This window comes from Rhipicephalus microplus, unplaced genomic scaffold, assembly GCF_043290135.1.
Source record: "Rhipicephalus microplus isolate Deutch F79 unplaced genomic scaffold, USDA_Rmic scaffold_47, whole genome shotgun sequence".
Lineage (NCBI taxonomy): Eukaryota > Metazoa > Arthropoda > Arachnida > Ixodida > Ixodidae > Rhipicephalus > Rhipicephalus microplus.
Window position 1 is genome coordinate 1,439,649 of NW_027464620.1, and position 27,615 is coordinate 1,467,263.

Consider the following 27,615-nt stretch of genomic DNA (forward strand, 5'->3'; position numbering starts at 1 on the left):
TACGGAACGATGTGTTAGTCCATATACTGCGGGAAAGACTAAAACTGCTTTCGAATGGACGCCTTAATATCAATATGTGGTCCTGAGGACAAATTCTGCGTTATCATGTTATTTTTTTAATCTAGCTTCAGCTCAGAATAATTTTTGATAGAGGTGAGAATGCGGTAGGCCTATGTGCTCAAACTTGGGTGCATGTTAAAGAATCCCAGGTGGTAGAAATTTCCTGAGTCCTCCACTACGACATCTCTCATAGTCATATGGTGGTTTTCGGACGTTAAATTTCACATATCAACCAATCAGTTTGCAACAAAATTTTTCTTTAATTGCTCATTATTTACTCTGGGTAAACAGTGTTCTTTTTTTCTTTTTTCGCTGCTTACTTTATAGAAGCAGAGCTTCCAACGTAAAGTAAATCTCACCCTATTCACAGCAAGCCAGTACGAACACAACAATATTATCGATATCGGGACAATGCCTGCAATGTTAATTATTCATAAAACAAAAACAAAAGCAAGAAAAAAGGCAAACTTGACGTCTGCGATAATCGATTTTATGACTACTTTCGCATTTCCAGAAATGTATAAAAACATTGGAGCAAAGAAAGGCGCCCCTTGCACTTTTGTACAAAAATTTCACGTACAAATAATTTCCTCCTGCTATTGAAGGTTCGTTTGCATGCCTACGCACCCAAGACGGCCAGTCGTACAAAGTAGGAGATTAGCGGGTGCATGTTGATCTGGCACTCGTAATCCCTGGCGTCGGTGGGCTGCACACGCTTGATCTGCAGCATCCAGTCTTCGGAGCGATCCATGTGCACAGACTGGAACCGGTCGTCAGCCGTGTACGTCGTCAGGCCCACCGTGAGGACATGGAAGTCGCGGCGGCGTATCCATGACACCTGCACACGAAGACGCTGGGTGAGACGTTTATAATGATTGTTGGGGTTTTGTGTTTAAAAACCACAATATATGAGAAACGCTGTTGTGAAGGACTCAAGGACTCAGGAAAATTCGATCACTTGGGGTTCTTAACAAAAAAAAAAGATCTAAGCGCATGGCGATCAAGCAGTGTGGCGGCCACGGCCGTAATTTGATCCCACGACTATCGGGTCAGCAGTCAAGCAACATAGTCACTAGACATTCGCATCAAATGGATAGTCTTTGCCTAAATCGCGTTGCCTTGTGATTGATTGTATCATTCATTCATTCATTCATTCCTTCCTTCCTTCCTTCCTTCCTTCCTTCCTTCCTTCCTTCCTTCCTTCCTTCCTTCCTTCCTTCCTTCCTTCCTTTCTTCCTTCCTTCCTTCCTTCCTTCCTTCATTCATTCATTCATTGATGGATTGAATGATTGATTCATTCATTCACTCATTTTGTCATTCATTCATTGAGTGATTGAGTGAGTGAGTGAGTTTATAAATCAAAACAAATATAGAATATGACAGACTTCGTTTACTCGAGGTCGCAACCGAATTATATCTTCTTGCATTCTTTAAAATTCCCTCAAAATCAGTTGGCGGTGCGTTCCTGAAGCAAAAGTGTTGAAAAGATGATGCGTACGTCACTTGCGAACGTGACCTGATCGTACACCTTTTTTTTTTGCGCTGACGATTTTTTGAAACTCTTCGAGATATTTTTTTTTCATATGATTGCATAAATACTAACACATTAGGTGCATAGAGACTTGAGACTTCGCTGGCACTCACTAGCAGTTTTTTTTGAATACCTAAAAGCTACAAATATGGCAGTAAGTGAAACAATACAAGGAAGAGAAAATGTAAAATTCTTTAAATGAATCAACATGATTTGGGATAACGTGTTTTTGTATATTCAATTGGCCTTCTTGCAGAATTTTCACTAAGTGAACACGTTTCAGTGAGACATGCAGCTACCTTTAGGTTAATTCACCAAGTGCTATCTTTCTTTGGCCAGCTGTGACTGTAGGTTCAACTTTGTTGTTGATGTTTTAAACATAAAGAGAGGCAAAGTAACCATATACCTATTAAAAAGTAAGTTCGGACCTTATACCTGCACGTACGCTAGCATTTCTTAGAAAGAAAAAGCCGCAGAAAATGTTTTACGGTGTTGCCAGCATTCTACCACAGGCCGCTTCGTCACCGGAGGCCTTAATCTTCAGCTTCAGCTTACGGCGAGGAACGCTCATTTTGCACGTTAGCATGGGTTAGCGGAGTTAGTTTTGCGAAGTTGCTGGCGCAAATGGGCTGAAAATAATTAGAGCGTTGCACCATGTGCGGCGCGCGCGTCAACTCCTTCATTCGTAATGGCGCCCCAGCTGCTCTCAAGCTTGGACGAGTTCATCGCTCTGAAACTGATCTGCGCGCAGATAAGCGCACCGAAGAGACACACCCCTCCAGTGAGTCTCGCAAACGCATACACAAACACAAACTGCACTTTCTACTGCGACTGTTGGTTTGACGCTAATGAGAACTTAGTGCGAAGTGCATGGCGTGGAGTCGTGCGCTGTGAGGTGTGTCAGCAGATATATACTGGACTTACTTCGCCGTGTATATCTCCGCTGACACACCTTATAGCGCAAGTCCAGTTAACGAATTAATCGTGAAAGATAGTCATATGTTGGGCTTTTTGCTGTATCATTCTGTAGAATGAGACAGTAACTTGACATATAAAATTCGAAAGAGGACGCTTCAAACATTTACGTGCTTGACACTTTTTTTAATTAAATGTATATAAGGTAGAGGTTGATGCCAACGCGTGGCGCCGGCTACTCCTCTTCTCTTGCGAAAAATTCGACATCACACAATTTATAGCAAACACAAGGCTATACATATGTACATAGCACAGCACTAACACAATGAGTTCACGTTTTTCAACACTGAGTGTCCACACCACACAGAATCGTGCCCACACTACATAAAAATTTGTCCGCACATATGATCGAAAACTGATCGTGAGCTCATTAGTATTTAGGAGAGTGAGGAATGCGGTTTATAGTGCATAAGCTTTAAATGCCCCGTGTAAGTGTGTTTCTTTCTATTGCACAGCACAGTCGACAAGGGGAGTATTAGTACGAGTGGATTTAATTATAACATGGAGAGTTTAACGTCCAAAAACCACGATATGATTATGAGAGACGGCGTAGTGGAAGGCTCCGGAAATTTCGACCACCTGGGGTTCTTTATCGTGCAACTCAAATCTGAGCAGACGTGCTGACAGCTGTTTCCGCAGCCGGGATTTAAAATTGCAGCCTCCGCAGTTGGGATGCGATCCCGCGACCTGTGGGTCAGCAGCAGAGCGCCTTAGCCATTAGACAACCTTGGCGGGGCTACGGATGGATTTGAACGTAAAAGTGTGTCAGTTAGAGTTCTGCTGGCATGCTCTTTTATTTCCGTTGTAGCGTAACAATATAAAAGAAGCCAGTAATAGGTTTTGTTTGAATTTGGAGCAACATTACCCCCTGAAACAAAAGCAAGTGCTTCTGTTGTGGGTCTGTATGTATTCTTTTAGATCTGGCGTTCGAACTTCTACAAGCCGGTGGTTGACGTCTAAAAAAATTATTGGAGAAGTAAAACATCACTAGTATATCTTTGCTGTTTTATTTTTTTTATTTAAGGGTTAAAGCTGGAAAATTTGATGACTGGCTAATTGAGACGCCCTTACATGGTACACCCTTACATGCATGTGTTACTAAAAGTGACTCATGCTATTATATTTTATGAGAGGAAATTTCAGCCAATATAGCTTCGCTATATAGTATACCAGTATAGCTTCGCTAATGATATGCCCACCATCAGATCCTGACGGTGGGCATATTATTAGCATAGCTATACTGGTTTAATGTAAAAAAAAGGTTTTAAAGTTGTCAAAACAAGTTCAGACTTTCCTGCAACGCGAGAAATGTACAGCTCCGAGGACTCTTTAACTGTCTCACGTAGACTAATCGCACATTGCTTTATTGCGTCACGCTCGTTATGCTGTCTCAATGCAGCAGGAGACTGTATTTATAAGAGCCACAATTTCAGTATTATGGCTGTGACGCTACCACCTCCACACGCGCCATCACCATCATGCAGATTACACCATATCAGAGCAGTCCACGTCTCTGTGATAGCGCACACACATTAAAGGAAGAGATACATTGCGAAGCCTGAAAAAAATTAATGCGTTGCAACTCAGTTTCGCAAGACATCGTTGCTTGAATACAATAAATGGGTCGAGCACATGTGCACCCACGTAGGCTCAGCGTAATTGCAGTAGGTGTGCCCAGGCTGCGAAAAGATAGATTTGGTGGTAAACTTCCTATGCGAACATTGCCCCTACATTTATCAAGTGGTATATTTACACCTCCGATTTCTCTTTGTAGCATGATGTCATATATTACCGCCCTCCGTAGATAAATGACCACTTTAAAGCGCAGGTACCCCGCTTTAAACAGCGTGAATTCACAGAATATAAATAACAATAAAAAAGGGGGTGGTAGTATTGTAATACATCAGATCTTATCTCTTTCATACCAGTCCAGGGGGCCTCAGAAGATAAACACGTGTATTTATATTTAGCTTCACTATTTCGCACTACAAGTATGCATTTGTACGAGGTGTAAAAAAGCAGATATGTACACGTAGAATTTGAAAGCAAATTTATGAAAACGCGTCACTGTACAGCTGCAATACATCACCTAAATCCTCATCTGCCCGACGCTTACGATACCGAATACACCGAAGACATCCAGGCCATGCATGCAATACATACGCTGAAAACATGCGTCACAGACACCCTTCAATCTAAATATGCATGGGGAAAGGATGCGTTGAAAAAGAATCGCTTTTTCTCGTCTATTCAGTCCCCTTTCTATGATTCTCGCGAAGAATACTCTGTCGTTTCTTTTTTTCATAAAGGGCACACAATATTTAAGGTGCAGTAGTCCGTCACTCACCCGTCTCCTTTTCCCGCGTTATCGAAGGGAGGAACCATGGCACATGTCTCAATATCTGATTAATGTGTACATGTAGAAGTGTAGACGGTTTAAGAAGTTTGCACGGTTCCACGTTGATGATATAATAGCGCCAAACACGAGAGAAGAATACACAATATCCAGGCACAAGCGCTTGTTTTGTATACTCTCACATTTCCAGTATTAGTGTTACGCTACACCTATAGTCACGAAGAAATGTGTAATAGATGTTATCTCATTTCACTGGCCTCTACAATACGCCAAACATGACCGATGTCGTACGTAAAAACAGTCACCAAAATAAGGTCACGGTTCACGGAGCTCCCGTAACCGCAAACCTGTCGCTCCGAAGCAGCACAGTCATTGGCGTGTGGTCGCTCCGTGGGCGTTCGCCGACGCCATCCGGCGGCCGCCGAGGACTATCTGACGTGCCATCTCGACACATTCGTCGCCCGACACGCCTCTCGCGCAACGAACGTGTCACACTCAGTGCTATTAATTTGAAACACCTCAGTGTCTGCGGCGGACAGGGGTGGGGATCGCGTCCGTTGATGCCGCTATTTTTCGATGCCCTCTAACCACGGCGACAATTTCGTTCTGCCGTTTGGCTTTTCGCGACTCAGCGAGGGATACCGAGGAAGAAGGGGGTGGTTTTACTTTTGTCTTCCCAGCGCCTCTTTATCACTGGCACTGCGCGGATCAATTAGCTGTCTGATACGACGACGATCTTTCTTTTTTCGCCCCTCAGAGGGCGACGAACTACCCTTATTCGTTGTCTTCGTCATTTGTCTCTCTAGCTAATACATTACATTTAAGATTACGGCTAAATTAGAATCTGGGAATCGATGCGCGTGACGGTAGTTACAGCGAGAAGCCGCGCTACTACTCAACACTTTGAATCAGATAAAATTGCGTTTGCCGAGCGCTTTTCTGTCACTAGTGAGTCTGAAGTTCTCGTGCTAAGTCATAACGAGTTTGGATAGGGTACTATAGCGACTGTGTTTCGGACGTTCTGCAAGAACGCTTATGCAGAGAGCTTTGCGTGCATTGTGAAGACATTAGGCATTTATGGTTATGATTAGGAACACCCAAAAACTGGCGTCACTGATAGGTCACTCGTAGAAATTTTCAAAATGAAACCCAAATAGTATTTAAAATTATACTCATTAAATATTTAATAATTGTGGAGCTAAAGTTCACACCCATACTTTACAGTCCTGGACACTTCAGAGTACTGCTAACATGCATCCAGCTAATATATATGTGTTTTCTTTCGTTTAATATATACAGACACGTTCCAGTACCCCCACACTGTATCTCATCTGTGTTGATGCTGGGGTGAAGAAATGATTGATTGATTTGTGGGATTTAACGTCCCAAAACCACTATTTGATTAAGAGAGGCGCCGTAGTGGAGGGCTCCGGAAATTTTGACCACCTGGGGTTCTTTAACGTGCACCAAAATCTGAGTACACGAGCCTACAACATTTCCGCCTCCATCGGAAATGCAGCCGCCACAGCCGGGATTTGATCCCGTGACCTGTGGGTCAGCCGCCGAGTACCTTAGCCACTAGACCACCGTGGCGGGTTGGGGTGAAGAGATCGTGAGGTGATAATATGTAAAACGATGCCATTACATGAAGGTCGGTAAATCACAAATAGCACCACAGCAGACATCGGAGCTCACTAAATGACAGCGTAATTACTCGAATTTCTATTCTAAGACAAAAACAAACTTTTCGCGTACCTTGGTGAACATGCTCACAAACTTCGACAGCAGCGACACATTTCGAGCAAACTAGCGCCACTACTGCAGGCAGACGCAAGCGAATCAAATGCGTAAAAAATAATGCTTGACTCTAAATCTCTAAAATGACTCAGACGAAATATAAATAAACCGTGCTCTTTTAAATAAAACCAAGTTACCACGCAAACTCAGTCAACGTCAGAACTGTCCCCGCGCAACGTCTAAATTAAAAAGCAGAAGAAAAACGAAAGCACGCTTCCACGATCGAACAGTGTCATAAAAAGGTTGGCCAGACCGTTTTCGCGCTCACCTTCTTTTCCTCTTCAGCTCTTTTACCATTTAAATTTTTGTCTGCGCCTTCGTTCTGCCTTCTTTTCTTCTGGTTCTCTGGATCGGTGAACTCTGCTTAGGGCGAAAGCCAGAGAGGCGTTGCTAGCGCACGTCCTCCCAACGTGACTTCGGACCACTGTGCCAGTTTGACCTGGCTGCGCCGAGCTTGCCCCAAGGCTGTGGCAGCGAGGACTTAGGCGCTCTTCGATTCTCCGCTGTTCCAAGTGCACCAGAAAAAAAAAAGAGCAGGCGTGCCTTTTGTTTCCGAACCGAACTATCGGCATCCACCGTGAAATCGCTCACCGTGCGGTAAGTAAACAAGTTGCCTCAAGCCGCTGTTGGACAGTTAGGCCTCCGCAATATAACGTTCTCGATCGATAGGATGCTGTTTAGTCAGCCATCGAAGCGCAGAAAAATAAGATACAGCGACTTTCTATCTTTCTTCGCACGTCTCGCCACATTTAAACAGATTCTCAAAACTACGTATTCACTACGGTATGACCAAATTTTATGATGAGATATGTCCAGCGGTCACGCTATATTGCACATTGAAGTTCGCGATCTCCAAGAGTACGACGGAGTTAGATGCTGCTCTAGCAAAATGCTTTGGCCTCTCTTCTACCGCTACATCACTACTTTGCGTCATCTCTTCCTGAAATGAAACACCAGAGAAAAAAGAAAATTATATTATAGTGCCTCCTGTTCTCGCTCCCAAGAAACAGTTTAGATCCTGGACTCGTACGTTGATCTCAAAGAAGCGACGACAACTGAGCCAAAACAACTTTATCGCTGAAGAGAAAAACAAGCAGAGGTGTTTTTTTCCTTGGTCATAAATTTGAGTTCAACTAGCCATTAGTGTCTCGTACACGAGAATAAAGCACTTTCGAACAACAAAACGCAAGAATGCATCGAAGCACTTATTTCTGCGCAGCGATAAAAATGAGCCTGGGGTTTAGCGCTTGCCACTGACGGGAAAAATGGAGAGAAAGAGAGAAAGGAAGTAATTTAGACCGCGCAGAGCTACGAGAAATTGACTTTCTTCAAGACAAATGCGCAACACGCCGTGCGGGTTTGGTTGCTTGTTCCTACTAGGCAAAGGACGCGAGCATAAAATAAAAATTAATGCCGCAAGAGCAGCTGTTTTATAGCGACATTTGCAAGCGCACTGATACTCATCAGTGTCGTCATCACCAGTGCATTATTTTAACACAGCTGCTGCATGTTCGTGGTGCTTTGTGGAGAGCTCAAGGTTCGCTTTTGCAGTAACTGCATGACGCTTGTGAACTAGCGAGTGAAACTTTGTGGCGTGTGGGTCACATTTTCTGCAAGAATTTTCAGTGAAGCTTGCCTTTTGTATGCGTATCATGTGTCGAACTTCATAAATGAAGCATCAATTTGTCGAACACCATGCACAGACAGGAACTGCAGCGGGAAGTCTAACTGCCACACTCAGAGCGATCTTATTCTTTAGCGAAGACACTAGGTGTAGGATCACGGTAAGAAGTGGGCACGTGGCAGTTTCAGTTTACTTTTATTTACATAGTGCCGTAAGCTTGGGGATGTCAGCCGTTGCGCTGCATTTGCTCTGGCTCGCACCTTTGCTTTGACGGCGCTCACTCAAAGCGTGCAACCGGATTATCCATGACCGGACACTACGGCACTTGCAGGGCACTCCATGAAGTGCTTCAGTGCCTGCGACTACCGAGAGTTGCGAGCTCCTGTTAACCCAGGGCAAAGGAAACAATCCCCACGTGGGTGACAAAAGGATAGGGACGAAAAAGTCGTTGTGACGACCCCCACCATTGCCTCTCAGCACGTTCGGCTCACGTTTTCTGTTCACGCGCCTATAGAGGCTCGCCGCCGATTAAAGGCGGCAAGTTTGCATTGCGATACCGTGCGATCACCGTCGACCTTTCGCCACGGTCCGGCTTACTTCTGGTGGCTCTCGGAAGCGGGTGCCCTTGCGACACGTGAAAGAGTGACCGACGTCACAATGATCGGGCACCCGGTCAGCGTCTTTGGTGCGTGTCTTCGACTGCTTCCGCGCTTATCCTTGCAAACAAGCCTGAAAGTAGAACCACGTGCGGTCAGCGAGCGGATCAGGCGGTTTATTGCCCCATTGGCAAGAAGTTTACGTGTTACCAAAAGAAGCCCCTCCTATGGCCGCAGACCGCAGTACGTGTAACTTAAAGTCTTGATAACTGTGCGCCGCGCAGCTTGCCCATGTCTCTACGACTTTTTCTAGTTTTGTTTTATTTACATCTTGGTTGTGTCATTTGGGGAGAGGGCTTTAGCCCTCACGGGCACGAAGGTGGCGTCCTTGTAGCGCTTTTTTTATCGACCAAGTGTACTTTCCTATCAAAGAACAAACAAGCGATGATTCGCCAAAGAGTTGTGTAAGGGCTTAGCACCGAGGGAATAAGAAGAGGCCTCCCGCATTCTGCCAGGTGTTCTCAACCGGGCTTAAGGTGTTAGACACCATCGGCTCTGCCGATGCCGTAGCGTCACCCTACAGAAGACGGTTCATTTCCAAAGTGTTTCTTTTCTTGTTTTTTTTTGTAACGTTAGTGTCCGCATACTTATGTAACTTCTCTACAGTACGTAGATATGTTTTTCACAGATTTACTGGAACCTCTCCAGAGTTTTTATTTCCTTTTCAAGCAACCAGAACGTCGATTGCTGCTATTTGCATAGCGGCAGTAGTACTCCCATTTTGCTATAGCACCTTGCGTGGTGCGTCTCAGGCGCCGAGTGGGGAGTGTTTTTTTCCCAACAGAAAAAGAAGCTACAAATTTACACTAGGCATGGTCGTAAAAAATCAATAACCAATCAATAAATGTATTTTAAGAATAAAGAAACACCGATACTTATGATGACTATTTAGTGAAACACTTAGAAAGTGACCATCATTTTTTGTGGTAAACGTTATAGTGGTCTGTGCAAACACGATAACCTTTAAATGCGCGTTTTGTAGCATATAGTATTTTTCTTAAATATTTAACTATCTAACTGCCAAGTGGTAAAGAGTAATCATTCCCAAAAGTACATGAGAACAACTACTTCATTTTTCATAATTCAATAAATGTAATAATTAAAAATATAAAACTTAAGCAATAAAAAAGATAAATCTTGATTTTCTCAATCGCAAGACCAACACTCACACAAGAGGCCACGAAACATTGAAAGAGAAGTGGTGCGCTGCGCAATTTTCATTGCGAATCTGTACATTGCATGCGGAGAGACGCCAAAACGTCACCCGAATATGTCGGTCACCGCAAGTTTCACTGTACATCCTTTAAGAGTCTTGAAACTCGGCCGACACTCACGTCAGCCGTCGAAGGCAAGACGCTGTCCTGGCTTCTTCATCGACCTGATTTAGGGTAACGTTGCCGATTCATCTACTTCTGTTCGTAGTGTTTGCCAAACGCACGCCAGTTCTCTGAAAACACGATAAACTGCACGAACACCACATAGAGAAAATCTTGTTTCTGTACGACTTATATAAGGCTCTCTGGCATTCCTCATGCACCCTTATAGTTGCTATCAATGCGTGAGCACTTCCGAGCTGCTACCCGTGCAGCTTCTCGTTCGTCCGCTCACCTGCAACCTAATGCGTGGCGCGTTATCGTAAGTGCGCCTGTCCTAGAGATGATGTGGAGCGGTAAAGAGTAAAGGCTGTCCTGGGCTACCGTATTCACTCGCATACAGCCAGCCCCTTACCTACAGTATCCGTACAACTTAGAGCTCTTAGGCCCGTTGAATGTCGGCTGGTATTGCATAAATGTTTGCCAATCTAGGCCAGTAGTGGCTAACGATTGATCCGCCTGGTTAACGTTGAAAAAAAAATGATTGCTAACACCGGAAAGTATATGCTTAACGGTGACCAATATTACGTAGTACTGCACCTAATTAAACGAAGTAATAACAACTAATGTTATTCCCTACCTGGCACTTCTACACTGGTGTAGTTTCTGCCTCAGTAGGTATTTCGAAAGTGCTTGAACATTTTTAGCACAGCGCACGAATACGCAGACACAAGAGAAGAGACAACGTTGCGGTTTTTTCCTTCCTCTCTCGTGTCCGTGTAGACGTGTGCTGGGTTAAAATACGTTCAAAATAACGTGCTTTGTTTGTCGACCAGCCAACCTCGTATTTCCGGGACAGCCATGAAATGGCGTACAGTTTTCTCACAAAAAACAATTCCTCCAGCTATTTTTTTTTTGTCTACAACTTACTAAACACATGAAGGAAAGCACTGCAGACCACTGCATCTCCTTAAAGGCTATTTCTTCAGACTTTAACTCTCATTTCCTCTGACTACTCTCACCGCTTGCGAAGTCATCTTCAACCGACGATGCGGTAGTGAAAGGTCTATATTGCCGCAGAGACTGCCTTCTACCAGGAGAACCAGCGAGACGCTATGCAAGCGTCTACAACTACCAGGAGAACCAGCGAGACGCTATGCAAGCGTCTACAACGTAGCGCACCTGCGCGCGCTGTAGCAACGCGAGTCATTGCTCCTCGTGCTCGGGCTCGCGACGGTGGCCTGATCGACTGGTGGTGAAAAAAAGGTGTTCGAGAGAGACGCTAGTGTGGAACGCTTTAGCGGACCCAGTTATTTACCTATTCTTCTGGGCACAAGTTCGCCCTTTAATAAAGCTATTGTTTGTGTCACCCTCTTGCAATACGTGACATTCTGGTGGAGGTGCCGGGGAATGATTGGAAGTCCCTCAGGCGCAAGAGAGCGGAGCCCCGACCCTCAACGACTGGAACCTGGCGAATTGACTCCTGTACACCAGCGTTCGAGCCGTCGTCTTCGAGGAGACCCGCCTGAATTCGGACCGCTCACCACTGCTCCAGCAACGCAAGCAGCTTTTACAAACGACCCCACAACGATGGCCACCGCAGGTCCTACATCCGAGCTCATCGTGTCACCACCGTGCCTGCCTGAGCCCTTCCACGGTGACTCGCACGAAGATGTAGAAGACTGGCTGGAACATTTCGAGCGAGTCGCAAGGACCAATGCCTGGGATGAGACAAGGAAACTTGGACGCGTGTACTTTGCGTTGCAGGATTCAGCGAAGGTGTGGTTCGAAAATCACGAAGCGGTGATAACAACATGGGAAGATTTTCGACAACACTTGCTCGCTGCGTATGCCAGCACCGATCGCCGAGAGAAGGCAGAGAACGCTCTCCAGTCCAGGAGTCAACGCACGAATGAGAGTGTCAGCATGTATGTCGAAGACATGTGCCGGCTCTTCAAACGCGCTGATCCGAACATGATGGAAGAGAAGAAACTGCGCCACCTAATGCGTGGAGTCAAGCAGGACTTGTTTGCTGGGTTAGTTCGCAATCCACCACGCACGGTTGCCGAGTTCCGCACCGAAGCAACAACCATAGAGAAGGCGCTACAGCAGCGTGCCCGTCATTACAACCGAGACGCCAGTAGCGCACCAGTGGACGTCCTATCGGCAGGCCAAAGTAACAACAGTGAAACGCTAAGAGAACTGGTGCGATCCATTGTAAGGGAAGAGATTCAGAAGTTGATGCAGCCACAAGTGATGCCAACAGTCTCGACCCTCGCCGCCGTCATTCGTGACGAAGTCCGGCACGCCATCCTTCAGCCGGAACCTGAGCCGCAACCTGTTCGACTGGAACAACCACTGCAGACACGTCGCATACCAACGTACGCGGACGCTCTACGCCAGCCTGCCGTGCACAATGCTTCTTTCGTAGCCCCCAGTACACGCCCGTCGGCTTCGCATGGCTCGCCCTTTCTCGGAGAGCTGAGACCACGAAAAAGCGACGTGTGGCGCACACCCGACTGGACGCCGCTTTGCTTTCATTGCGGAGAGGCTGGACATCTTTACAGAACGTGCCCATACCGGAGGGCCGGCCTGCGGGGGTTTTCTGTGAACGCACCATGCCCGCGTAATGGTGAAAGACCCATGGAGATAGAAGATTACCTGTCAAGGCAGCAACTCCCATCTGCTAGTTTTCAGCACCAGCCAAGGTCACCGGCGCCGAAACGTTACCGATCACCGAGCCCCCGGCGTCCAAGTTCCCCATTCTCAGGTCCACCAAGACGTTCAACGAGCCCGCGGCAGGAAAACTAAGTCCAGCGACCTGTGGAGGCAAGGCCGCTGTTGTTCGACAAGGCGAAGATCCTCCGTCAAGACCCGAGGGTAGCAGCGACAGGCAAAAAAGAACGGCTAAGATAAGTAAGGAATCAATTTCTTCGGACTTGCGCGTTACGGTGGACGAGCGGGAATTGAGCGTTTTAGTCGATACCGGTGCGGATTATTCAGTCGTCAGCTACGCGTTCGCGAGGGATCTCAAGAAAGTTTTGACGCCGTGGAGTGGTCCACAAATAAGAACGGCTGGGGACCACCGGATAACACCAGTGGGAAGATGTACCGCGAGGATAGGAATTCAGGGTGCTACTTACGTGGCTGAGTTTATTGTGCTTCCGGAATGCTCAAGGGACGTAATTCTCGGGATGGATTTCTTGCTAGCGAACGGTGCCATAATCAACCTACAAAATTCTAGCGTTTCCTTCTCGACGAAGCTGGCCATAGACGAGAAGGAGGTAGAGAGCACTGCATTGCGGGTTATCGACGAAGACATAACCGTGCCACCACGATGCAGCGTGCTGGTTGGCGTCAGAAATGACACATTTGCAGATTCCGAAGGCATAGCGGATAGCAACGTCGAGCTGCTACTAAAGAAAGGCATTTGTGTAGCCCGGGGCATCATTCAATTACGTGATGGGTGCGCCAGTGTGTTGCTCACAAACTTCGGAAATGCAATACAGCATGTTGCAAAAGACACTGCCATTGCCTTTCTGCACAGCTTTACTGCAGCGACAGATTTGTGTGGCCTCACGTCAACACCACCTACTCCGGGAAGTACGGATGATGTCGGAGCTGCGGTTTCAATAAATAGAAGTCTATCATCAGGCGAAAGGCAAATCATACAGGACCTCATAAGAGACTTCTCAGAGTGTTTCTCCACCTCGTCAAAAGTACGTCGCACGCAGATCGTTAAACACCGAATAATAACTGACGAGCAAACAAGACCTGTTCATCAAAACCCGTACAGAGTTTCACCCAAAGAACGAGAGGTCATAAAGGGTCAAGTGCAAGAGATGCTGGAGGATGATGTCATCCAACCATCCAACAGTCCGTGGGCATCGCCAGTAGTGCTTGTGAGGAAAAAGGACAACACGTTGAGATTCTGCGTTGACTACCGGAAACTGAACAGCGTGACCAAGCGCGACGTATACCCCTTGCCACGTATCGATGATACATTAGATCGCCTACGGCATGCCAGATATTTCTCGTCATTAGATTTAAAAAGCGGGTATTGGCAAATTGAAGTGGATGAAAGAGACCGCGAAAAGACGGCTTTCGTAACTCCGGACGGCTTGTACGAATTTAAAGCACTCCCATTCGGCCTTTGTTGTGCGCCAGCGACATTCCAGCGCATGATGGACAGTGTTCTATCGGGTCTCAAATGGCAGTCATGTTTAGTATACTTGGACGATGTTGTGGTATTTTCTGCAACCTTTGAACAGCATATAGAACGACTACGTTCAGTGCTTCACGCCATCCAGTCGGCCGGCTTGACTATTAAACCGGAAAAGTGTCAGTTTGGATATGAAAAGCTTCGTTTTCTCGGTCATGTGATCAGCGCTGAAGGTGTTGGCCCGGATCCGGACAAAACTGCGGCCGTTGCGCGATTCCCCAAGCCGAGAGACAAGAAGGAGGTGCGTCGATTTCTGGGCTTGTGCGCTTACTACAGACGATTTATAGAAAATTTCTCGAAAATTGCTGAACCTCTGACCAGACTCACAAAAGAGGAAGAATCATTCGTTTGGCATAAGGAACAAGAGAGAGCTTTCGAGGAACTAAAGAAACGTTTACAAGCCCCACCGATCCTCGCACATTTTGATGAAACTGCGGACACGGAAGTCCATACAGACGCAAGCAATCTTGGTCTCGGCGCGGTATTAGCTCAATGGCAAAATGGAGAAGAGAAAGTCATAGCCTATGCCAGTCGCACCCTGTCAAAAGCTGAAAAGAACTATTCTGCAACGGAAAAAGAGTGCTTGGCAGTTATATGGGCGATTAGCAAGTTCAGGCCATATCTCTACGGCAGGCCGTTCCGCGCCGTCAGCGACCACCATTCACTTTGCTGGCTGGCGAGCTTAAAAGACCCGTCGGGACGACTTGCGAGATGGAGCCTCAGGCTCCAAGAATACGATATTACAGTTGTATATAGGTCGGGAAGAAAACACAGCGATGCTGATTGCTTATCACGCTCGCCACTGGACTCTACCTCTTCAGAAGAGGACGACTTTCCGTTCCTTTGTGTTGTGAAGGCTTCAGATATCGCCGAGCAGCAACGATCCGACACAGAACTGCTCCCATTGATAAAATTCCTCGAAGGGCACGACTCCCAAGTCCCACGTGTATTTAGGAGAACATTATCGTCGTTCTGCCTCCGTGGTAATGTACTCTACAAAAGGAACTTCAGAAGCAACAAAGAAAAGTTCTTACTCGTTGTGCCGCAAGTCATGAGACGTGAAATATTACAAGCTTGCCATGATGAACCGTGCTCGGGTCACTTAGGTGTCAGCCGGACATTCGCCAGAATTCATCTGAAATATTACTGGCCCAAGCTGTTAGCGTCGGTACAGCATTATGTGAAGACATGCCGCGAATGTCAAAGGCGCAAAACACCACCTCTGAAAACTGCCGGCCTGCTCCAGCCCATAGACCCACCTGAGACTCCTTTTCAGCAAATTGGAATGGATCTTCTCGGGCCGTTTCCAATGTCATCCTCAGGAAAGAGGTGGATCATCGTCGCAACCGACTATTTAACGCGGTACGCAGAAACTGGCTGCCTGGAACGAGGAACGGCTGCGGAAGTTGCCAAGTTCTTCGTTCACAACATAGTTCTGCGACATGGCGCCCCGATGGTAGTTATCACCGATCGCGGAACAGCATTCACATCGGAGTTGATGCAGTGCCTGATGAATATGACTAATACCACTCATAGAAAAAGTACTGCGTATCATCCCCAAACGAACGGGTTGACGGAACGCCTAAACCGCACCATAGCGGATATGTTGTCGATGTACGTGGACATAGAGCATAAGACGTGGGACGAAATCCTACCTTATGCAACGTTCGCCTACAATACGGCAGTACAGGAGACCACCCGCATTCCTCCATTTGAGCTGGTCTATGGCCGTATGGTGACTACAACACTCGACGCTATGCTCCCTGTCGATAACGACAATTATGAGCCGTCTGACGTTGAAGAATTCCTACAAAGAGCTGAAGAAGCGCGCCAACTAGCGCGACATCGAATACGTCAACAACAATGTAGGGACGCGAGCTACTACAACCTGCGCCGCAGAGAAGTCAAGTACCAGCCAGGCGATCAAGTGTGGGTGTGGACACCAATACGCCACCGTGGGCTGTCAGAGAAACTTCTTCGACGCTACTTTGGTCCATATAAGGTCATCCGCCAACTCAGTGACATAACTTATGAAGTTATTCCTGAAGGACAAGAGCGCCCAAGACGTCAAAACCATGCAGAGGTCGTACATGTAGCCCGCATGAAGCCCTACTTCGAGAGATGCTGAAGCATTCCCCCTTGCGTACTTCCCCCAACCGCGCATCGGGACGATGCGTATTTCGGAGGGGGAGTAATGCCGCAGAGACTGCCTTCTACCAGGAGAACCAGCGAGACGCTATGCAAGCGTCTACAACTACCAGGAGAACCAGCGAGACGCTATGCAAGCGTCTACAACGTAGCGCACCTGCGCGCGCTGTAGCAACGCGAGTCATTGCTCCTCGTGCTCGGGCTCGCGACGGTGGCCTGATCGACTGGTGGTGAAAAAAAGGTGTTCGAGAGAGACGCTAGTGTGGAACGCTTTAGCGGACCCAGTTATTTACCTATTCTTCTGGGCACAAGTTCGCCCTTTAATAAAGCTATTGTTTGTGTCACCCTCTTGCAATACGTGACAATATATTTCCTTTTCGTTAACACTCGGGAAATCCCCCAAGTTTCACGTGCTTCCGTTTTTCTAAGGGAGCGCCCAGCGCGAGTAGCGGGGAGGAAAAACGAGAAACGAAACTACGCAACCGGGCTGAGTAAAGCTGCGGCGTGCAACTGAAGCGTGGAATATCGCACGCGAGAAAATGAAACACCAGCAGCGGTGGCACGCGACGGCCAAGTAAGGAGAACCCATTTGCGCGCTGTCTTATTTTTCTCTTCTCAGCACCAGGTCATGAATATTCCAGGCCGCACGGGCAGCCGCTCGCGAAATGCTCCAACTCTCGTTTCGTGGAGCGGGCAGGTTGCGAGTCCTAAGAGGGAGCAGAATCTGAGGGAGTGGAAATGAACAAGCAGGGTTGGCAGGGAAAGTCTGTTTGAGTAGCATCTTGCAAAACCTTCGTGCCGCCCAGGAGATTCGGCACAGACTCGCTGCTCGGTCGTTTAGGAGTATTTCACACAGGCGTGGAAATAAAGAGACTCTGTTAACTGGGGACCATTGCAACACACGCGAAGCGCCGCATGTGGGAAGACTTACACGCACACCTAGCTATACGCTATGTTGTCGTGGCTGCCTGCTCACAGGAGTACATGGCTTTTTCGCGACTATTCATGAAGCGATGTCGACGTTCCGGGAGGTAGACGATGTCACCGGCATCATTCCACCGAGTCAGTCCTATCATTTGGCTTCTCATCTCACGTTTCTGATTTCGCGTACTTAATCATTTAGTTTTGGTTTCATCGGACATTGTGGTACGCATGCTCTCGTGGAACAAAAGAGATCATGTTATATTGGTCCCACACCCGTTTTCTCTGCGGATGGCTGTAATTGCTGAGCGTTACGCCTAATAAATGGCTTTTCTTTATTTCTTTTCTTGGTGCCGGACAGTGACGTTTTCTCGTGCAAAGAATAAGTCAACTCTCAAAATGCAAGCAATAATCAAGATGAATGTTTGATTTTTTCGACAAAAAGGCGTCTTTACATTTTTTTCCAAAATAACAAATTGTTCGTGAATTTACTCACGTATTAGGTAGAGCAACAAGAAATATGAAAAAACCAACTGCGCAAAAAAAACGGCACAATCCTGATGAGCCGAATGACACTGCTTACAATATTATAAAAAAAAAATAAACCTTGAGCCAAGAGGTGCAATATCTTTTTTCATACATTTATAATTATCTATGAACAGAAGAAGCTCTACCACAGCCTAGGAAAGTCTCTCGAGTTATTCTAATACTAAAATCAGTAAAGACTCTCTTGGGCCTTTTTTATGCCTCTTGCGCACACATTTCATGTCACTCTCATGTTTTAATACCTACATGATTTATATACATTTAGCGCGAGGAATTTTAGGCTTCTTTACAGCCAGTAACCGAACTCATTCTCATGATTTTTTTGTGTCACGTACTGACACTTTTTGCCCATCACGTGGCCCATGCACTAGTAAACTCCATATATCATCATCATACTTTGCGTCTTAATTTTTTTTTTCAAGTCAACTGGACGAGTTATTTATGCAAGGTAATAGGAAAAATGATTGACGCGCTACTTGAGTGGAGGCTCAACGGAACGAGTGTGTTGTCCAACTATTTAACAGGTTTTTGACAACAAGATACGCACAATCAATTCTATATTATATATAGCAGCGTATGAACGCACCTGTGGTACACAACATGAACGCACCTGTGGTAACGTAATAGTCACGGTACACTTGGAGATAAGAAGGGCATTCGACACCGTCATTAAAGTTCATATTCTTCTAAGCATGTTAGAACTTGAAATGTCGGGCAGCTCTTTGCGATGTACTTCGGAATTTTCATGAAGTCCCAACATATTTTACCAGATAGGCGAAGAAAGAGTGTACAACACCACGTCAAGCAGGAATCGCCAAAGAACTTGTCACTAGTGCATAGCCATTTTCTATTAAAGTGTCTTATGGCTTATTCACCAAGAAGACTGCCATCGTAGTTACGAATTAAGCGTGCATGTGGTCATCTGGAACTCGTTGATGTTCAGTTAACTCAGATGGCATTACCAGAGGGAATAAATACCATCAACAACTTTTTTATTGAGTAAAAATGGCTCTGCTACAAGAGAAAAGTGTTGTGTTGCAGTTTCAGTCGCACGAAGTTGTATAATTTTGATCTTTGCCTAGAAAAACAATTTTCATTCACTGTGATACAGCATCGATTTCTCGTCAAAATACTTGATCGGCAGCTACATTAGACACAACACACGCAGAAAGTCAACACACGCGACGTTAATAGAATTGGAAATGTACTACGCATAATTTCTACCATGTCATGGGGTAGATTAGCATACCTGCTCACTGTTCACAATATCCTAATAAGGCAATAAACTCTGCGGAAAACCAACAAGGCCTCTAGCGCGCGCCTGAACGGAAACTTCAATGACGTTTAGTTAGGTGATTACACATATGTCTAGGGGTTCCATTAGTAACTTCGAGCTTCATTGTAATGCAAAATATTGCCAAACTTGCTTCACCGTCATGAGAAGTTAAGAAACATTGCTATATTTTTTCGCCTACAGGCACAACATAAAAACAGCCCGTCGGCTCTAGAAATATTACTAAGTCATGGAAGCTGTATTTATAAAGAAATTGAGAGGAGGAGAAGGAATCAAGGAGGAAGGACAGGGAGGTTGGCCAGTTCTCAGACTGGCTGGCTGAAGTTCAGAAGTTAAGGAAAACACGAGAATCTTATTAAGGAGCAAATTTTAAACTTTGATATCAATTATCCTTCATGGCTGCTCATGCTACCAATAATCGAAGTGTCAATTATTGACATGATCATAACAAAATAACATGTTCATTCGAGCCGGCCAACAGCTAGCACTTTACATGACATTAAAGGAATATATGTGTTACATACGTGTCTATAGAGACTGCTCCTGTGCCCCAACTTATCAAACTTGAACATTTCGTACACTACACCTCAATCTGCCAGATTTATTTATGTTATCTCGGGTGACACCGTCTACAACAGCTGAACTATTAACTATCCTATGTGCTATATATTTTAATATTTCTGTAAGAGATGCTCACAAATGGGTAGTTTTAGCGATGCACAGGCGCACTAGTATCACTATGTACCTCAATAGTGAAAAGTATCAATTGTGACCAGATCTACGAGGAACAAAGAAAATCAAAAGCATCATGAAATAATATATCAATGAATAGCAAAACACTGCAACATTTCTGGCTACACAGAAGTTGAAAAACCAGAGCAGAAGCACCTCACAAAGATGATATGGTTTGTATTTAAGTATTGAAAGCTAATTGCGCAGCATTTTACAAACAAAATCTTTGACTACGTGTATAAATACGTGTTTGAGTAGAATTTTATTTCTAAAAGCTCTAATTTATACTATATACATCTTCTTATTGAAATTGCAATATTGTTGGCCTTAGGCGGCAGTACAGATACTTTTATTTCCCGTTTATTTTTAGGTAGTGAATGCACTAAAATGTTTTACACAGAATCGGCGGAAACTCTTGAAAGAGTTTATAGCTAACGTGGTTGCTTGGGCGAGTTGGTACGACATGATTCACATAAAAAAACAGTGCCAAAAACGAGAGACAAGAAAAAGAAGGAGACAGACAGCGGCACTGAACTTACAACAAGATTTATTTGCCAGAACCGCACAATATATACTTGGGCAGCTTCTAACAAAAAAAAAGAAAATACAAAACAAACAATACAGAATCCACCTAACAACCACATAGTCCTCTTCACAACGCACCATGAGCAGCACGTGTGCTAACGTGCGCGAAGGAAATCTATTTCTTTTAATGATAGCGCAATCGAAGGCCTGCTGACACAAGCACTGTGTCAGCAGGCCTGTGTCAGTGCCGCTGTCTGTCTCCTTCTTTTTCTTGTCTCTCGTTTTTGGCACTGTTTTTTTATGTGGAGAGTTTATAGATTCGTATATGAAGACATTTATTACAACTTTCTAGAATGCAACTAGAGACAGCAAGACGCCCACATAAATAGTCATAATGACATTAACTCTGAACTGCAAAGTTTAAGGAATCTTTTAAGCACATTGCCAACAAGAGATTTACCGAAGTGCGCTTTCAAATCATTGAAAATTGTTCTTGAATATACTGGTATTTTTGGCCGTTACTAGAGCTTTTTGGGTTTATTTTCGTACAACATTCCACGGTATAAAAATGTGATTGTTGACTATCTTTGCCTTGGTAATGCTATGGAATTGTTCTTCCTTGCCTTTTTTTACATCGTGTAAACACATATATGTGATTGTTTATCATGTTATTTTGACTGTTATTTGATGAGTCGGTGGTTATGCTGAGTCGCATGTTGTATGAGCTGCGGCTTTGTTACGCTTATAAATTTGAATGTTACGGTCTTTATGTTGGAAAGCAGTATGAGCGAAGAAGCACCCAGTACCTTATTTGAGCGCTAACATCTCCCTAAATCATGTCAAAAAGTGAGTAAATGACAAATGTTTATTGTTAATGAACAAACTTTTCGAAATATTGCGGCATATGGGTGATGCATAAAAACAATTGTGCAGACGAGCTGAATGTCTTCCCGGGCGTACTTTAACATACTGATACTGCAAGCAAAAGTAGAATATTTCTCAGATATATTGCATAATAATGGAGGCTTTTAGAGCTGCCAAACGCATTTTGTGGAAGTTTCTCATGGCTTGATAGTTTTCCATGTGCGAAAAAAACTGTGATGTTTTCCACACTGGGACAAACATTTCTCATCGCCATCAACGTTTACTTTGGGAGAAACAATTAGTATCTACTAAAAATTAAGACAGCTTCGCACTATTTGTCCAAAGCCTGGAGAAACAGAAGCAGTGCGAGTTTAGTTTTCTCTTTTTTTTAGGCGTGAAGCTGCTTAAGGCATAGGTCTTGACATCCTAGACTATGTAGTTGCAGGCAGCCACCTCTAGTTTAGTTCTTGGAGTGTTCAATGGATGGTGGTACTTCTATATGAGAAAAAGATGCCAGACGTTAAAGAACTGGATGACGGTACTTAGAGTGTTCACTCAGCAGGTGTGGACGGATTGACAGACGGACGGACAGATGGACGGACGGACAAACGGACAGACATAGACTCCACGGATATGCTGTGACATTTTCGCAAATTTATTCTCCCCTTTCTTTGTTTTTTTCCTATTTTTTTCTTGTGTCGGCTTTTTTTTCAATTTTTTTCTCTGTCCCAGTCACCCTTTATTTTCAAGAGTGTGATATACTTTTTCTTTCTTTTAATTTTCTCTAACTCTATTTCTGGCTACCTCTATCCTTCATCTTCTCTCACTCTCTTTCTTTCTTTGTCTCTTTATTCTCTTGCTTTACTTGGGCCCTTCTTTTTTTTCCTCTGTCTCTTTATTTCTTTTTCTCTCTCTTTATTGTCTCACTTCTCTGTCTTTTTTCTGTTCCTTCTGTATCTATATCAGTTTTTCGCTTCTTTTTTTTTACAGCGAAAGCTGTTATGACGTAGCAATAAGAGTCGCGTGCGGCGCCGTAGCTGTCGGCAGCCGCCGCCGGTGTCCGTAACTACTATCGCACGAAATAAGAAAAAACAACTGTAAATAAAAAGAACATTAGGGACGCAATGGAATTGAAACGTCGGTCTCCTGCATGTTATCCCAGCATTCTACCACTGAGCCACGCCGGTGCTTGGAACTCATTAAAAACTGGCCTTAGGCAAGCTTGATGTCGGGAAATGAATCACGCTAATAAAAGTAATAAAGCTTTCTACAACAAAGGAACAGCCAGGCGTCACACAAATTGCGTAAAATGTGGGTCGTCCAATGATCCAACCCATTACAAAAGCTGGTTCTAGTTCACCTATAGAATATAGAATGAGGCGCATACCCCCTACAAGCATTATTCTTCATCGTCGTCAGCCACAGCACAAAAAGATTGCACGAAGTTTCTTGCAAGTGTTTAGCGAATGCAACGCTTCTCCAAAGTATGACGAAGGGTGGCATAGTGAAGGACTGCCTATTGCACAATGATATAGAGCGTAGTGGGTACCCTGCAAGTGGACTCCGCAGCTATCCATATATAGTACTGAAAACGTGCTTAGAGTGTGCTTTTAGAGCTTTCGCTGGGACAGTACTGCGCAGAACGCAGACGTTTGCGGTTTTTTTCTATTTATTTCTTTGAATGTTCATCTTTGTTTATTTTGCAGTCTTTAATTTCTTTCTGTTTAATTTATTGTTTGTTTCTCTAATATGCTTTATCGTATTCACAACTTCTTACCCTCCTCCTTACGCTCCCATTTTTCACTGTCACCCTCATATTCCGTTCAAAGACTACGTTAGGCATTGTTAGCTTGTATTAATATCCAAGTGCTTACGACGCTACCCTTCAGATCATGGGTGTGCGGGTCAAATCTAGTCTTGTTAAGATTTTTTCATCAAGGATTTTTGTCTGTATTTTATATTTTACTTTCTCCCTCTCGTTTTTTTGCTTTCTCTCTCTCTTTGTACTTGTTCTCTCCTCTATCACAGTTACCAGAATCGGGCCCCGGATGAATCGGTGCCCTCGTGTAAGTAAAGCAGAAGAGGAAGACGAACATAGATGGCGTGTGCAAGTTCATGAAGTTGATAGTCTTTCAATAAAGAATAACAATGAACAACTAGCAGAAACAGCAACGCTGCTAACTTACTGGGTTAACTAACCGCAAACATCTCTTCCATGGGAGGATATATATTAGTGAAACGAATTCAGTAAAATGGCATTTTTATTGCAAGATTCCTTCGCCTTTGTAGAAGTCTTTAAAAAGCAAAGTACGATTTGCAGTGAACTAAAAAGAAGAAAACGAGGAATCAATATATTTTGGCAAAGGGTGTTCGGGCAGTTGGCTTATTACGAAGGATAAGCAACAGGAGATCAGGAATATGCAGAGCCACGTTATTATCAATATACCACATTCTTGAGGCCGATTCTAGAATTTAGATGTTTCTTATACTTCCGGGGCACCTGCTTATAAGCTGCGTCCTCTTGTTCTTCTAGGGAAGCGGGCACTGCGCATGTGCTTAGGGCTACATAAATTTGTAGCGAATGACGTTTTATATACGGAAGCTAAAATTGCCTCACTCTTCACCAGATTCAGAATATTGGCCGTACAAACGTACTTAAGGCCTTTGAATCTCCTTTACGGCGTGAAGAAACAGATTTCACACACCTCAAGTAAAGTTTGTATTGTCTCCTCTCGAACCACTCTCTGCGCAAATTAGGAAGGTTCTTCCAATTTGTAGCTCGACAAGTTTTATCCAAATATACTTTGATGACATTTTTTCTAATAGTGCTAAAAACCTACCGAATAATATGTTAAGAGTACTTTACAGGACTACCAGCTAGGAATGCAAGCACAGATTGTCATTGCAACGGATGCTTCCCAGAAAGATGAAAAGAGTGACATCGGCATATTCTGCCCTGTTCTAGACTGGACCTTTTCCCTCCGAATTCCAGTTTTTACACCTATCATTATTGCAGAATTTTTAGCTGTAGTACTGGCCCTTCAAAAACTGCCAATATCAATAAACTCGTCGTATTGACAACGGTCTCCTTGTCGGTCTGCAGTAAACTCACGGCATCCGGTGATATGAAAGCATTAAGCGAATTCAACTCCTTAGTACCGAATCACTTAACTCAGGTGCGCTTAGTATGGGTGCCACGGCATTAAGGCAAAACTCTAAATGAAACAGCTGATGCACTAGCGAAAGCAGCGTTAGACGGACCAGCCATCAATATTACCCCTACAACAGCCTTTTTAGTAGCATCTAGATTTCGGAGGCAAATGATGATGCGAGAATTCTCTACAGCATCTTTACAAAATTCTCTGGATTTCAACCATCTAGTAACACGCTTGAAAACGTCCTCATGTCATAAGCAAAACCTGGAAATTTTAAACCCTCGATTACGCAGTCGTATTCCTTCATTAAATTTTATTTGTTCAGATCAGCCTTGACTTCCTCTCTGCTCTGTTTTTTTGTGAAAAAAAAGGAAACTGCGGAACACTTTATGATCTCGTATAGAAAGTTTTCAAGATTAAGAAAGCTATCACAAGAAATTCCGTTACGAATCCTTGGATTAGCTTTGACAACGTCAAATTTACTATCCCTAGGTGTACATACCCTAGGGCACGGCAACGGGAAAGTGTACGAGGCCATGCAAGATTTCATTACACAGTGAAAAAGATTTACTCAATAACCTCGATTTTATACGGTTCTCAGTTAACCGAAGTAAACTATTAAAAATATCCCTTCATATTAATCATTTATTGCTACTTCAGTAGAAACTAATTCATTGAAGATTTCTGTCAGGATTAATTTACAAAAAATGAATATTTCTGTTAATAACCTTTTGGCTGGAATATATATATATATTGTAGTGGGGAATTCGCAAGGCAGTGATAGTGGGACCACCGCTGAGTGCGAAGCGCGAGCACGAGCTGTAGACACTGGACTGCCCGAGCATTTGTTTCTGTACCGGCTGTCTGCCTATTATCTGGCGTCGCTAATAAACCCCCTTGCAAAGTGGTGGAGGTGCGGGGTATGGAGGTCGAAACGAATAGTCGGGATATCTTGGTGCGTTAACTGTGAAGCGCCGACGACATAGACGTGCAACGTGACCTGGAATTCCGCAAAAGTAACATATAGGCCGGTTGTCATCGGTGCGCCAAGGATTTCCGGCGTGTTGCTGTGGAAACGGCGCGGTGGACGGTCGCACAGGTTGTGGCGTATACATTGGCAGACGAGATGCAGGAGGCATTGCCGCGACGGCCGCATAAGTCAGTGGCGCGGCAACAGGCGTTGGTTGAGAGGCAGGCGTAGGTAATGGCAACGCCTCGGAGACCTGCTCCTGAATAGCCTGTCTTATTGTCGGCGTTAGGCAGTTCGTTGGTGCTTCGGTGGTCGGCAGATACGAGAGACATGAACGTTGTCGTGCGACATCTTCGCGTACATATTCTTTTATCTGCTCCAGCAGGGAGCTGTCACCACCGACGGCCAGGGCAGTGAGAGAGTCGTCTGCAGTCGTCGACCTCCGAACTGCTGCACGTTGTTTCCGAATCTCTTCCAAGCTCTGGCACAAGGTGACAAGTTCGGATACGGTACTTGGGCTCTTTGCCAGCAACATTTGATAGGCATCATCGTCTATGCCTTTCAAGATATGCCTGATCTTGTCATGTTCGGTCATCTCAGGGTTGAAGCGCCGGCATAAATCGATTACATCTTCAATATAGCTTGTGAAGTTTTCGCCCTGCCTTTGTGCACGTCCGCGTAGGCGCTGCTCAGCACGCAGCTTGCGCACTGCGGGGCGATCGAACACAGCTGCGAGGGTGGTCTTGAAACCGGCCCAAGTGATAAATTCAGTGCGGTGGTTTGTGAACCACAGGCTGGCGACATCTTTGAGATAAAATTGGACATACTCTAATTTCGAGGGGTCGTCCCACTTGTTGGCGGCGCTCACCTTCTCAAACAGCTGCAACCAGTCCTCCACATCTTGGTCCTCGGTGCCACTGAAGAAGGGCGGATCTCGTTGGCGCAGGGTGGTAGGCACGATGACCAGTTGAGATTGGGCCGTGCTTTGCTGGGTGGTGCCTTGCTCGGTCGTCTGATCAGGCATTGCTGATGTAGTGGGCAGCTTCCGGCTTCGAAGTTCCAGGTTTGCGTACCCCGCACACTTCCACCACTTTGCAAGGGGGTTTATTAGCGACGCCAGATAATAGGCAGACAGCCGGTACAGAAACAAATGCTCGGGCAGTCCAGTGTCTACAGCTCGTGCTCGCGCTTCGCACTCAGCGGTGGTCCCACTATCATTGCCTTGCGAATTCCCCACTACAATATATATATATATATATATATATATATATATATATATATATATATATATGTATGTATGTATGTAACGTAAGAAGGTAGCGATAGTTGGTAGAAGTAGATGAGGAAGAAGGTAGAATAGAATAAACATGGCGTATGAGCCAGGCCACGTGGCCCATTCATCATAGCGTCACACGAGTCGACAGGATGAAGACCTGGCCACCGCTCATCAACCTCACATCATTCAAGAAGCCACCGGCAGTATGCCCCAACTGAATATCTACCACAGAAGAGGTGATCTCAGGCGCTTGCAGTTACCGGCATCATGGCAGTACCATCGACAGACCTTCCCATCCCCAAGTACACCGGAGCAGCGGACGATGGACCTGTACAGGACTGGTTCGACCTGTTCGAGCTCCACGCTACCGCTGCATCGTGGTCGGAACGGGAGATGGTTAAGAACTTCAGTGACTACGTCACCAGTGAGGCATTTAAATTTTACCTAATTCAGATATTCGAGAACGACGAGTCATGGCAAAAGATAAAAGAAGAAATGATTACCCGTTTTGATGACTATGACCAAGACTTACTCATCGCCAAACATCTAGAGACAACTGCACACTATCGTCAATTTCCTAAGCAGTCTTCAAGCATTCTAAAGTGCAGCGCGAATCGACAAGTGCCTCAAGACGAAGTGGCACATGCGTT

The 27,615-nt window shown here is 45.0% G+C and overlaps 1 protein-coding gene across 1 annotated transcript in view; it reads right to left on the reverse strand.

Annotated features, from left to right (window-relative positions):
- Positions 1-27,615, reverse strand: part of LOC142788198 (zwei Ig domain protein zig-8-like) — a 126,442-nt gene that overhangs the window by 31,004 nt on the left and 67,823 nt on the right. The window contains exon 2 of the mRNA XM_075884767.1: positions 688-898. Coding sequence (XP_075740882.1) covers positions 688-898 — 211 coding nt within the window. The remainder of the gene's footprint in view (positions 1-687; positions 899-27,615) is intronic.